This window comes from Fukomys damarensis, unplaced genomic scaffold, assembly GCF_012274545.1.
Source record: "Fukomys damarensis isolate Sample0158 unplaced genomic scaffold, DMR_v1.0_HiC HiC_scaffold_34, whole genome shotgun sequence".
NCBI classification, from domain to species: domain Eukaryota; kingdom Metazoa; phylum Chordata; class Mammalia; order Rodentia; family Bathyergidae; genus Fukomys; species Fukomys damarensis.
In genome coordinates, this window is record NW_022900946.1 from 10,581,690 (window position 1) to 10,592,625 (window position 10,936).

General features: G+C 53.0%; 1 protein-coding gene across 3 annotated transcripts in view; it reads left to right on the forward strand.

Moving 5' to 3' along the window:
- The first annotated feature begins 1,468 nt into the window (after positions 1-1,468).
- Pla2g10 (phospholipase A2 group X) overlaps positions 1,469-10,936 on the forward strand; it is an 18,020-nt gene continuing 8,552 nt past the window's right edge. Inside the window, exons 1-3 of one of the 3 annotated variants that reach the window (XM_010610032.1) lie at positions 1,469-1,532; positions 5,075-5,225; positions 8,662-8,768. In XM_010610032.1, coding sequence (XP_010608334.1) covers positions 1,478-1,532; positions 5,075-5,225; positions 8,662-8,768 — 313 coding nt within the window. In that variant the 5' untranslated portion in view covers positions 1,469-1,477. Of the gene's footprint in view, positions 1,533-2,558; positions 2,677-5,074; positions 5,226-8,661; positions 8,769-10,936 lie in introns of those variants that run through there. The other 2 variants (XM_010610030.2, XM_010610031.2) reach the window with 2 other exon arrangements.

Consider the following 10,936-nt stretch of genomic DNA (forward strand, 5'->3'; position numbering starts at 1 on the left):
CATAAAAATATCTCCCACTGAAATGTGAGGGGAGTGACAGACCAAAGAACGGCTGGGAGCAGTGCAGCTGGGCAGGTCGTGGAGTTGATTAGGGCTCACTCCAGAGCCCTGGACGGCTTGCTCTCCATTATACCGTGCAAGTTGCCAACCCCCTGTGCAAGGCTACTGCTTTGTAGGGTACTGATTAAAACAGCAAAAGTAAGATCAAAAGCAAGAAGGTGCTGTGGGGAAAGTTGGTGTATGCTCCACGCCCAGCCAGCCCTTACCAGGAAACCCCTGTCCTGCAATGAGAGCGATGACAAATGCCCTGTTGGGCTGCAGTCTGGCGCACGGTCTCGGCACCTGGACAAGAGGAGGGGTGTGGGTTGCACTAGGGGATGGCGTCACTGTGAAGGACAGTTCTCACAATGGGACCTCAGCTCCCATTCCAGCCAGGTTCCCTTGCAAGCAGGCCACCAGATCGTGAATCTCTCACTTCCGGTCTTTCCTTCCAGGGGGAGACACAAACCTAGGAATTTGTGCTACTCCCATTTCTCCCTCTTATGTGGGCAGAGAATCCCTAGAAGGTCCTTTTGGTGTAAGGCTCAGTTGCCATCAGTGGACATCTCCATAACATTGTTTGTCTCGCTTTATTCTCTCTTCTCTTTCACTCTGGGTTCTTCCTCTGGTCTCTCGATATGCTTCCCCAGTGACCCACCTCTTCCAGAATCCCGGGCCCAGGCTCTGCCCTCAGGGATAGTGGGCCACTCAAGCTGAGGCCATGAGGTCTCTACTCTTGTTGCCCATAGCCCTGTGCTGCCCTCTGTCCCTGTGCTGGTCCTAGCTCCACGTCCACCCACACTTTCACGTCTGTCCCTCCAGCCCACCAAGACCTCCTTGAGGTGGGCACTGGGGTGAACCCAGTGCAGGGCCTGGTCCTAACAAAATCACCAGTCCATTCTGGGGCCTAAGTGGTGGGTGACTGAGAAATGAATAAGGCCTCAGGAGTGGCTCTGTCTTCTCCATCTTCACCACTTTCTGCCCTGTGCTAAACTTATCTTGTTCATCTGCCCCATGTGCTCCTCTACTCTCCCATCTGGCTTCTGGGGCCAGTGTAGACCAGGACCCTCAGCTATCTTCAGGGCTCACCTGCCCTGGGCTAAGAAGAGCTCACGCACCAGTGGGGAGAACGCTACCCCAGAGCGGTGGGGCCAAGGGACCCAAGCTTTGGATGCCATAAGAAGAGGCAGAGAGAGGCTGGGCAGCAAATGGAAATCAGTTTGTATCTCAGTTTCCCTGCTTCTTGGCTCTTAGCTTCACCAGTCCTCTGTGCTACCTGGGAAAGGGGTGGCCTGAGGTTCCATCCTAGGTGACGATGACGATGAGAAGAAAGCATCAGAAACTGTTGACTCACTGGGTAGTGCTGGCATCAGCGATGAAAGGCCACAGATACAGTGCACAATTGTCATTTCTTTTCAGGGTTGAGCACCTTTTGTGTATGCCTATCCTGTCTCCCGAGGGCCCTCAGACGAGGAGCTGTGCACCTTGCGCAGGTGAGGAAGCTGGGGCAGAACGCATAGGACGATGCAGTTGTCACCCCTGCCCTGGCCTATGCCAGTCCTGTCTTTTACCGGAACGCTCGGGACCTGGGCTCATCTTCGCTGGTTTCCCTACTGCTGTGTTGGTGGCCGTGGGGCAATTGGAGAGTGGTGATTTTGAGGGACGACAGGAGCATACGATTCTCTAAGATGTAAAAGGTTAAGTCCAGGCATGTTGGCAGGAGCCTGTAATCCCTGCACTCTAGAGGCTGAGGTAGGAGGATCACAATTTGTGTTCCAGCTCAGGCTGGGCAATTTGGCAACTTGGTGAGATCCCGTCTCAAAATTGTATATTAAAATACAATTAATTGTAAAGGCGGGAGGGTTCGGGATGTAGCTCAGGGGGAATCACTGGGCTGATTCAGCGCCAACCAGGGGGTAGGGGTGGGAGTGGGGGTAAATTTGGCACCACCCTCCCCCAGGCCTCTCCCTCCTCCTGAGGCCCAGGAGGGCAGGGGTGGGGGCCGTGTAACATCAGCAGGGTCTCCGCACCCCTGTGTGCCGCAGCGCCCGCCCTGGCCAGTGGAGCCCACATGGGGCCCAAGGTGCAGAGGTCGGGAAGAAGCTCCGGGAGGGCCCAGATTCCGGCCCGCTGGCTCCGCCCGGCCCTGCAGCCCAGGGAAGGTGAGGCCGGGGGAAAATAACATCCAAGATGTATCATGTAAAGGTACAAGATCTCAATGATGAATGGAACTGTATTTTATACCTAAAATGATTCAATAAAGAAAGAAAATGAAAATTTAAATGTTTTAAAAAATGGTCTTAAAATGTTTATTTTTCCCTAAATGTTATGCAAGGTAGGTTCTACTTTGTCAGCAAGGTAGTTTACAATGTCTTCTTTTTTATTTCTATAGAAATTTAATTGCCCCATTTTATTGTTACCCCACAAATAGGCAGAATAATAGTTCAACATATAAAACCTTGAAAGTGGAGATAGTAGACATTATTTATTGTCTTTAATTATTAAGCCGGAGGGCGGGACAGTGGACAGTTCCACACTGCCGCGCTGCGATGGGTCCGCTACGTCTGGGCGCGTCCAGAATGCTGCTGCTCTTCCTGCCGCTCCTGCTGCTGGGGTCTGGACCGGCAGCCGGCGCCGGTGAGTGCCCCTCTCTGGGGACCTGAGCCCCGGGCCCTCCACGGGGGACTCCCGTGCCCCAGCCTCGCCTCTCTGCTAGTGCACAGCCTCTCATCCTTTCCTGGCACCCAGAAGCCCGGTACCTCGTCCTCTCCAGGCCCTGCCACCCAGTCACCCCACGCGGGGACTCAGCCTGCCAGCGTTACCCCCTATTCCTTGTAACCCTCTCGAGCAACCCAGAGTCCCTTGCGCTCCTCCAGCTCTCTGGCTTCCTATCTGTGTGGTCTCAGCAGAACCACCAGGCAGACCACAGGGGCTGGGAGAAACAGAGACAGAGCAGCTGAGCCCCGTATCCTCCGGACCTCTCCTTGGTCCCCCAAGGTGACCGCCCATTCCTGGAGTGCATAGACAATCAGGGAATATACGGGCACCCGGCACAGGAGCAGCCCCAGCCTCCCCTGGCTTTCAGGTGCCTGGTACAAGGATCATGCCACCGACCCAACAGAGATGCTCCCAGGGGAGCACCTGTGTGTACGGGCCGCCGGGGCACCTGGGACAGCCCCAAGGCAGATTCAGACGCACACTGGACTCATGCAGGTGCAGAAGTGTGCAGCCATTGGTGCCCGGGGCAGACAGCAAACAGACCTGGCCTGACCCACCCCGCCTGTGTTGGCACAAAGGGAGTGTTTTCTTTGGTTCCAAACCCAGCATGGGTGTTCACCCTGTGCCTGACCGCCTGCTGGGCTGTTCCTAGGCACCAAGATAGCAGAAGTGGTCAGGTCCAGGTTGGGGACAACTGCAGGTCCACAGTGTCAGGGTGCGGTGCTGGGAACTTGCCCGGTGCGCCCAGGTGTGTGTTCCGCGGGGCTCAGTGGATCTGGAGGTCACAGACCTTAGCAAGTGTGCCAGAGCCGCCTGAGCCAGAGGTCTCGTGTGTGACGGGTGTAACTGTGGGGACAGTGCCTGATTCCCACTGAGGAGAGAGGATGCAAGGAGGTAAGGGTGACCCCTCACTGTGTGCTGGGGTGCAACAGGGCCTCAGAGAGGTGCCCACGTCCCATGGGAGCTATGGAAGGTTTGAGGCAGATACGTGGTCTGCTGGAAGAGTGAGGGCCAGTCGTGCAGAGAGGAAGGTGAATTTTTGAACTCTAAACTCCTTTTTACACTTTCTTCTTGACACATCTATAACCCCTTACCCTCCCCACACACTAATATGCTACTTTTTCCACTGAGGGGAAAAAAAATTGGGTTTATATTTGGTCCAGCCAGGTTCCTCAAGAAAACCAGTTCTAACCAAGAGATGAAAGAGCCAGTCATGGTGGTGCTCACCTGTAATCCCAGCACTCTGGAAGGCTGAGGCAGGAAGATCACAAGTTTGAAACCAACCTGGGCAATCTCATGACTTAGCAGGGCCATGTTGTGAAATTAAAAAGGGGAGGGGTAGGGATGTAGCTCAGTGCAAAGTCTCTGGCTTTAACCCCCTTTGCCTCAAAAAGAGGTTGGGGAGAGGGGTATGAAAGAGATGTCATGGCTAAATGCCAGGCCACTATTATCCTCAGTCCCCGGAGCTGCGGGGAGGCCAATTTCTGGGCCTGCATCTTGTCTGCTGCTAATGCCTCTTGGCCCTGTTACCCAGCAGGCCTCCTGTTTCCGGACTGTTACTGGGCAAGGAAGAAGGAAGGAGCGCTGGTCTGTGAGGTAGAAGCCTGGGTTGGAGCCTCAGCTCAGGTGCTTGTGGGCTGTGGAGCCTCCTCTTTCTCAGTGTCAGCTGCAGAAGCCCCAGTCGTATCTGCTGGGTGCTGCTGTGCGTCAGAGCTGTGCCAAGATCTAGAGAGATGGTGGGTCCAAGCTGGGGACGTCCCTGACTGGGAGGAAGTGTTTCTCGGGCAGGGCCCCTGAGCCAGAGTGTGGGGGAGAGGGCCGGGGCGCAGGGACTGGGCATTCATTCTCCAGAGGCTCCTGCCTTGATGATGGGAGCACTGTTCAGCTCTGATGCCCAGGTGCTCAGCCCAGGCAGCTGGGCAAATGCTTGATGCGCGATTTGCAGTCTGCCTGTGTCTGGACTTGATGAAGCAAGGGATCACAAAGCAGGTGCAAAGGCCCAGGGATATAATTGCTCGTGCCGTTTGCTCCGTGGCTCATTTTCCCTGCCTGGAGCATAGTAATTGTAACAGCTAGAGCTTGTTCTGTGCCAGGTGCTCTGCGTGCTTTATCCCCTTTGTTCTGTGAGCTAAGATTACCTTATCCTCCAACCGTAAACGAGGAGACTGAGGCATGAAGAGGTTCATAATCTGTCCAAGGCCACACAGGAAGTGAGATTTGAACCCAGTCGGGCTATAATACTGCCCCTTCTCAGGCTACTGCCCTTCCCTCAGGCCAGGGGTGTCCTGACCTGCAGGCTCTCACCTTTATCTTTCAGCAGCCAGAAGGTCACGTGTGTACCCACGTGGGATAAAGGAGTTGGCGGACACCGTGGCTTGCGTGGGACCCCGACCTCCCATAGTCTATGCACGGTATGGCTGTTTCTGTGGCCTGGGAGGCCGTGGGCAGCCCCGGGACAGCATCGACTGGTGAGTGTACACGCGGGCCCAGGCTGGAAGCCCCACCCAACCCCTGGAGTAGTTAGAGCTCTTGAGGAAGTAGGCAAAGCTGCAATTGGGCTTTGGCCCGGAAAGATGCCACATGCTGCGGAATGTGTCGTCCTGCAGGCAGAGGGCCTCCTGGGTTATGTCAGGGAAGGTGTGTCCCCCGATGAGATTCTTGAGGTAGCAGAAAAGCAGTTCGTGACATGGCAGGGATTTCTTGGCAGAGTTAGAAAGTGATAAGAAAGGGAAAGGGGATTCAGGGACGCCACTCCCGTGGAGGTGACCGCACCATCCCATTAACAAAGGAATGAGCCGTTTTTTGTTTTTTGTTTTTTTCCAGAGAGGCTGAGCTGGGCAAGGGTCTGTCTGCCTGATCCTTCTCTCAGCTCTGGTTTTGCAGAATGGCCCTCAAGAAGTCCTTGTCGCTTGAGGGGCCGTGAGGCTACTTGAAGGCTCAGTTTTTGTTTTTTTGTTTTTTTGTTTTTTGTTTTTCATATTGGGGATTAAACTCAGGTCCTTGTGCTTGTGAGGCAGTTGCCAGAACCAGTGAGCTAAATCCCCAGCCTAAGGAAGTCTCAGTTTTATTTTGTTTTATTTTTGGTACCAGAGATCAAACTCGGGACCTTGCACTTTCAAGGCAAGCGGCGGCAACACTGAGCTAAGTCTCCAGCCCAGGAAGTCTCAGTTTTATAGGGGCCCTGCTGGGACACAAGGTGACAGTGTGTTCAGGGCACTGACAAGACTCTGGGCCCCCACTGGAAGTTCAGCGTCGCTGTGTAAATCTCTTATCATGGTGTCATCGGTCTTGAAGTGAGATGAGATAGGTTATGTAAATTTGGGCTAATCCAACTTGTAGTATCAGTTTTTAGACAGATGCTTTCTGGATGATTAACATGCCTAGATCCAGAGCTCAGCAGGAATCTGAACCGAACTTTTAAGGTTAGAAAAAAGTCCTACAAAATGAAGGTCAAGCTTTCTTCTGCTTTTAGTTACCCACTGGGCATCTTCAGAGTCACTGTTTTTGGCTTTGTTGCACTTGTTTGCTTTGTTTTTAGCAAAAGCAGCTTTCAAGTCATATTTGAAAGAGGTACAGATGAAGGGCCCAGGAGTTTTTGGTCCTCTGTCCCTCTGGGAATCATTTCTGTCTCAGACGCATCCTTTTTTTGAACCCAGGGCCTTCACCCGGAGCTACATCCCCACCCAATTTTATTTTTTGTTTTGGAACAGTCTTTTCAAGTCGCTGATTTGCCAGTGCTGGGCTCTGACTTGTGATGCTCCTGCCTTAGCTCCCTCAGTGTTGAGACTACCGGAGTCGCCCCACACAGCCAGCAGCCTCAGTCCCTGCCCGTGGGCTTTTATGCTGCCTGAAAAATAGCACAAAGATAGCCAAACTTACTGTGCACTGGGAGCTGCTCTGAGGCTCCCTGCAGGTAACCCATTCCATAGACAGGGAGACTGAGGTACAGAGATACGCAGTCACTTCTCTGGGCTGCACAGAGTACAAGGCGTGGGAGCTGGGATTTGAACCCAGGTGATCTGGCTGGATTCACATCCTCACCCTCTGCTGCAAGTGAGCAGGGCCTGCTGTGTGCAGAGCTGTGGCCTGGAAATCACTGCGTGACTTTGTCATGGGCCCTTGTGTCCCCGCTTGAGGAGAAGGATGCGGTGTTCCTCCCCGTTTTACAGATACAGGCTCTGAGGCTCCACGCGGTGAAGCCATTTGCCGGTTTGCACAAAGCCAGTAAATGACACAGTGTGGAATCTGGCTGCCTCTTCCCTCACGGGAGGCTGTGTCATGGGTCTTTGCTTTAGTGGTCGTGGAAGTTAAAACTAAAGCACAAATTCGCAGGAAAAAAGCTTTAATTGAAGGGTAAGAGAAGATGAGGAAAGGACTCCGGCTTGGGAAGCTGGAGAGGGTGAGCTGTGGTGAAGAGGTTCAGACTGGACTGTGGCCCAAGGAACCAGTTTTATGGAATGGCTCTAGTGGGCTGTGTCTGATCGGCCAGAATCTCAGTCCTCGTAGCTCAGCTTGAACCCTTGTCACTTGCGGGGTAATTCCAGTCTTTGAAGCTCTGTGGGAATCTAAATGACCATAGGTTTAGGGCACTAGAGATCTGGGCATAACTGGATGTCCCTGCCAGTCCCTCCTCAGGTGTCCTCAGTCCTGCAGTCCTGAGATAGGGCAGGTAAATTTAGAGCTAAGAAACCTGTTCCACCAACTTTTAGATAGACACTCCCTGAATGGCTAAGATGCTATACACGGAACAGAGAGGGATTCAACCCAGAGTTTTGCAAAAGGAAGATCAAGCTTTGTTCTACTATAAGTTACCCTTTGGGCATTTGTGTGCTCAACTGAAGCATCTTGGCTTTTAGCAAGAGCCACCTTTAAGTCACTGATGGCCTTCGGAGGAGATGCACACCATGCTCTTGATGAACGACAGGTTAAGGCCAAGGGAGTTCATTTGTTCATCATCCCTGCAGTACTGTCTGGCTTCCTCTGACCATCTCAGCTAAGATTGTCCCCGGGAGGTGTTGACTAAGCCCTGAGCCGTGCAGGCTCCTGCCCCCTCGCCACGCATGCACTCCGGCACGCTGGGTGTCTGCTCATCCTTCAGAGCCGCTCAGGCGTCACTGCCCCCAGGAAGTCTTCTGCAAAGCCTGCTTGGCTCTGCCACCTCCTGTGGGCTCCTGCAGTCCCTCTGCTTTCCCTGCATCCCCTCACTTCCCACCACTCGTGTGTTCTCCTGCCTCGTTCCTTCCCCAGGCTGGGGACTTCCTGAAGTCAGGGCAAGAGCTGATTGACCGCTCTGCCACCCGCCACGGAGGGCTTAGGAATGGGACTGGTGGCAGATGGGGAGAATCTCAGGGAATGAATGAAAAGAATGACCGGTAGGCCTGTTCCTTGGGGGCTCTTTCAACAGTAAATGTTTATTGAGGCCCTGTTAAGGGTCAGGACCTGGGCTGGGCAGGTCATCCAGAAGGTCAGATGCTAATGAGGTTTGTCCGGAGGACTCATTACAAACCTGCCCTGAGGGAGAAGCCTGCTTCAGGAGGAGGTGTAACCAGGAGGCTGTCACCCCAGGGAGGCGGGAAGAGGGCTGGATGACACAAGTCGCTGGGGCACAAGTTGTCCCAAGCAGAGGGTCCCACACAGATGGAATCAGAGCTCGAGAGGCGTGGCTCCCTCAGGAACACAAGAGCCCTGGTGGCCACAGCTCAGACTCAGTGAGCACACAGGGGCAGGGCCACGGCCACATCAGGGAAGGTGTGCAGGGCACACAGAGCAGGGTTGTGATCATCAGGTCCGAAGCTGTGAGCAGGGGACGCAGGCTCCCTGGAGGCCTTTACTCCCCAGAGTCCCAGCAAGCGAGGACCCACGAGAGAGCCCTTCATCCACTCACCTGTCCCGTGACCCCCCCAGGTGCTGCTACCACCATGACTGCTGCTACGCTCGTGCCGAGGAGGCTGGCTGCAGCCCCAAGATGGGCAGCTACCCCTGGAAGTGTGTGGATCACCAGGTCCAGTGCGGTGAGTCCCCAGAGCTGTGGGTGTCAACCTCCCCAGCATCCCCGGAGGTGTCCCAGAAGAGCCTGGTGACACCTGTGCTCTCACTGTAGTGACATGCCGCAGACCAGCCTTTGGGTTTACCTAGATGATCTTCCACACTGAGCCCTTGAAATATGCCCCCCCACACCTGTTTCTTTGGGGTCTGGATATAAAAAAGGAAATGCTATGACCCCATGTATAAACAGCCTAAAAAGTCCATCAGAAAGGGGCCTGAGTCAATAAACCCATGATTTGTCCACACTGTGGAATACTCTACAGGCCTGACAAAGGCTGACGTAGAACTATGTGCTTGCACGAGAGGAAAGATGTGAATGAAAAACTGCAGGCAGGTGCAGAGGATCACACTTATAATCCCAGATCTTTGGGAGGCTAAGGCAGCCAGATCACAAATGTGAGGCCAGATGGCAACTTAATGTCAATATAAAAAAATTTTTAAATAAGGGCTAAGGATACAGGTTAGCAGTACAGCATGTGCCAGAATGCACGAAGTCCTGGGTTCAACCCCCAGCATAGCAGAATAGCTTTGCCATACACCATTATTTGTGTTTAAAAAATACAAGAAACTTGCACAGTGGCGCTCTACTATTTAATGTCAGCATACAGAAAGCTCAGAAAGGCAGGTGTGGGGGTAAGCAGATATGATCACAGCACTCAGGAAGATGAGGCCGGAGGATCACTGTAAGTTTGAGGCCATCCTGGGCTACACAGTGAGTTCAAGGCCAGCCTACATGGCAAGACCCCCATCTTAATAAACAAACAAAAAGAAAAAGGAGAGAAAGCTCAGAAAAAGCTGTGCAAGGATTTACTCCAAACTGAAGCTGGTCTTAATTGTAAATAGGGACCGGATGGGGTTAAGGGGAGCAGAAATAGAAGGCCGTTTCGTGACCTCTGTAGGTTTCTGTTTTGCAAAGAAAATGCCCTCATCAATTACTTGTAAATTAAAAGTTAGAAAAGGACAACACAGCCTGAAGTGCTCAAGGGCGACATGTACTGATTCTGTAACTGACTTTGAGATGTTTCCAGACAACACGAAACGCACCTGGGTGGGTGGACGGATGTGTGGAGGGATGGACAGATGGGTGGGTAACTGCTGAAATGGAAAGATGAACGGTAGACTCTCCATGGCAGATGCACAGATGTTCTCTGACAGCTCCTCCAGCCCTCTGTATGTTTGAAAAGTTCACAGTACAATTTTAGAGAGAGAAAGAGAGGGAGAATGGTGGGTGGCCCTGGGCCACTTGCTGTCCCTCCCCCCCAGCCCCCATATGGGGTCCTCTCGCCAGTGGGGGCTGGGGGGTCCTTGGCACGGTGCAGGACCCTCCTGGGCTGTGGCTCTGAGGCTCCAGCCCCAAATGCCCTGTGCTGGGAGGCCCAGAGTCCTCAGCTGGGCCCAGCCTCATGGGCTGGGGGTGGGGGTGGACTCGGACCAAGCCCGAGCCCTGAGTGTTTGTTCCACTGGTTTTCTTCCCTAGGGCTGGGCCTGGTCAGATTCACTGGAGCTCCCTACCACTTAGACACCAGGAAATCCCTTTCCCTTCCCTGAACACTGTGCCCTCGTTGATTAAAAATGGGACAATCATAATGAAATACCCTTGGCCACCTGCAGATGTTTTTCTTTGCTTACCCAGTGTTGAGAAAAGCAGTTCCATCCAGTATTTTTTCAAAACTCAAACTGGTGCAGGCCTGTAATCCTGGCTACAGTAGGAGACTGAGGCAGGAGAATCACAAGTTCAAGGCCAAGTTCTCCCAGCTTAGGAAGGTCCAGTCTCAACGTAAAATATAAGGGCTAATGGGTAGCTCAGTGATAAAGCTATTGCTTAGTGTGCTTGAGGCTCTGCACCTCACAAATCAGCTAATTAATTACTTAGATAAAATAAAAGCATCTCACATCAAAATTTGAATTTCTGAGTATTGAATATTAAAAATCGGAGGCCCGCAAAGCAGCAGATCCAGTAGGGACCACTGGTTGGAGTTTGGAGGAGCTGCCACCCCTAAGCAGGGCCTGTCTTTCCCACGTACCTCAGTCCCCACCTTGCCTTGCTGTCTGTGTGACACGGAGGCCGGGTGTGAATGGTGTGAATGACCACATTTCCCTTGTGCTGTTGATTTGTTGTGAAAGGGAAATTGTT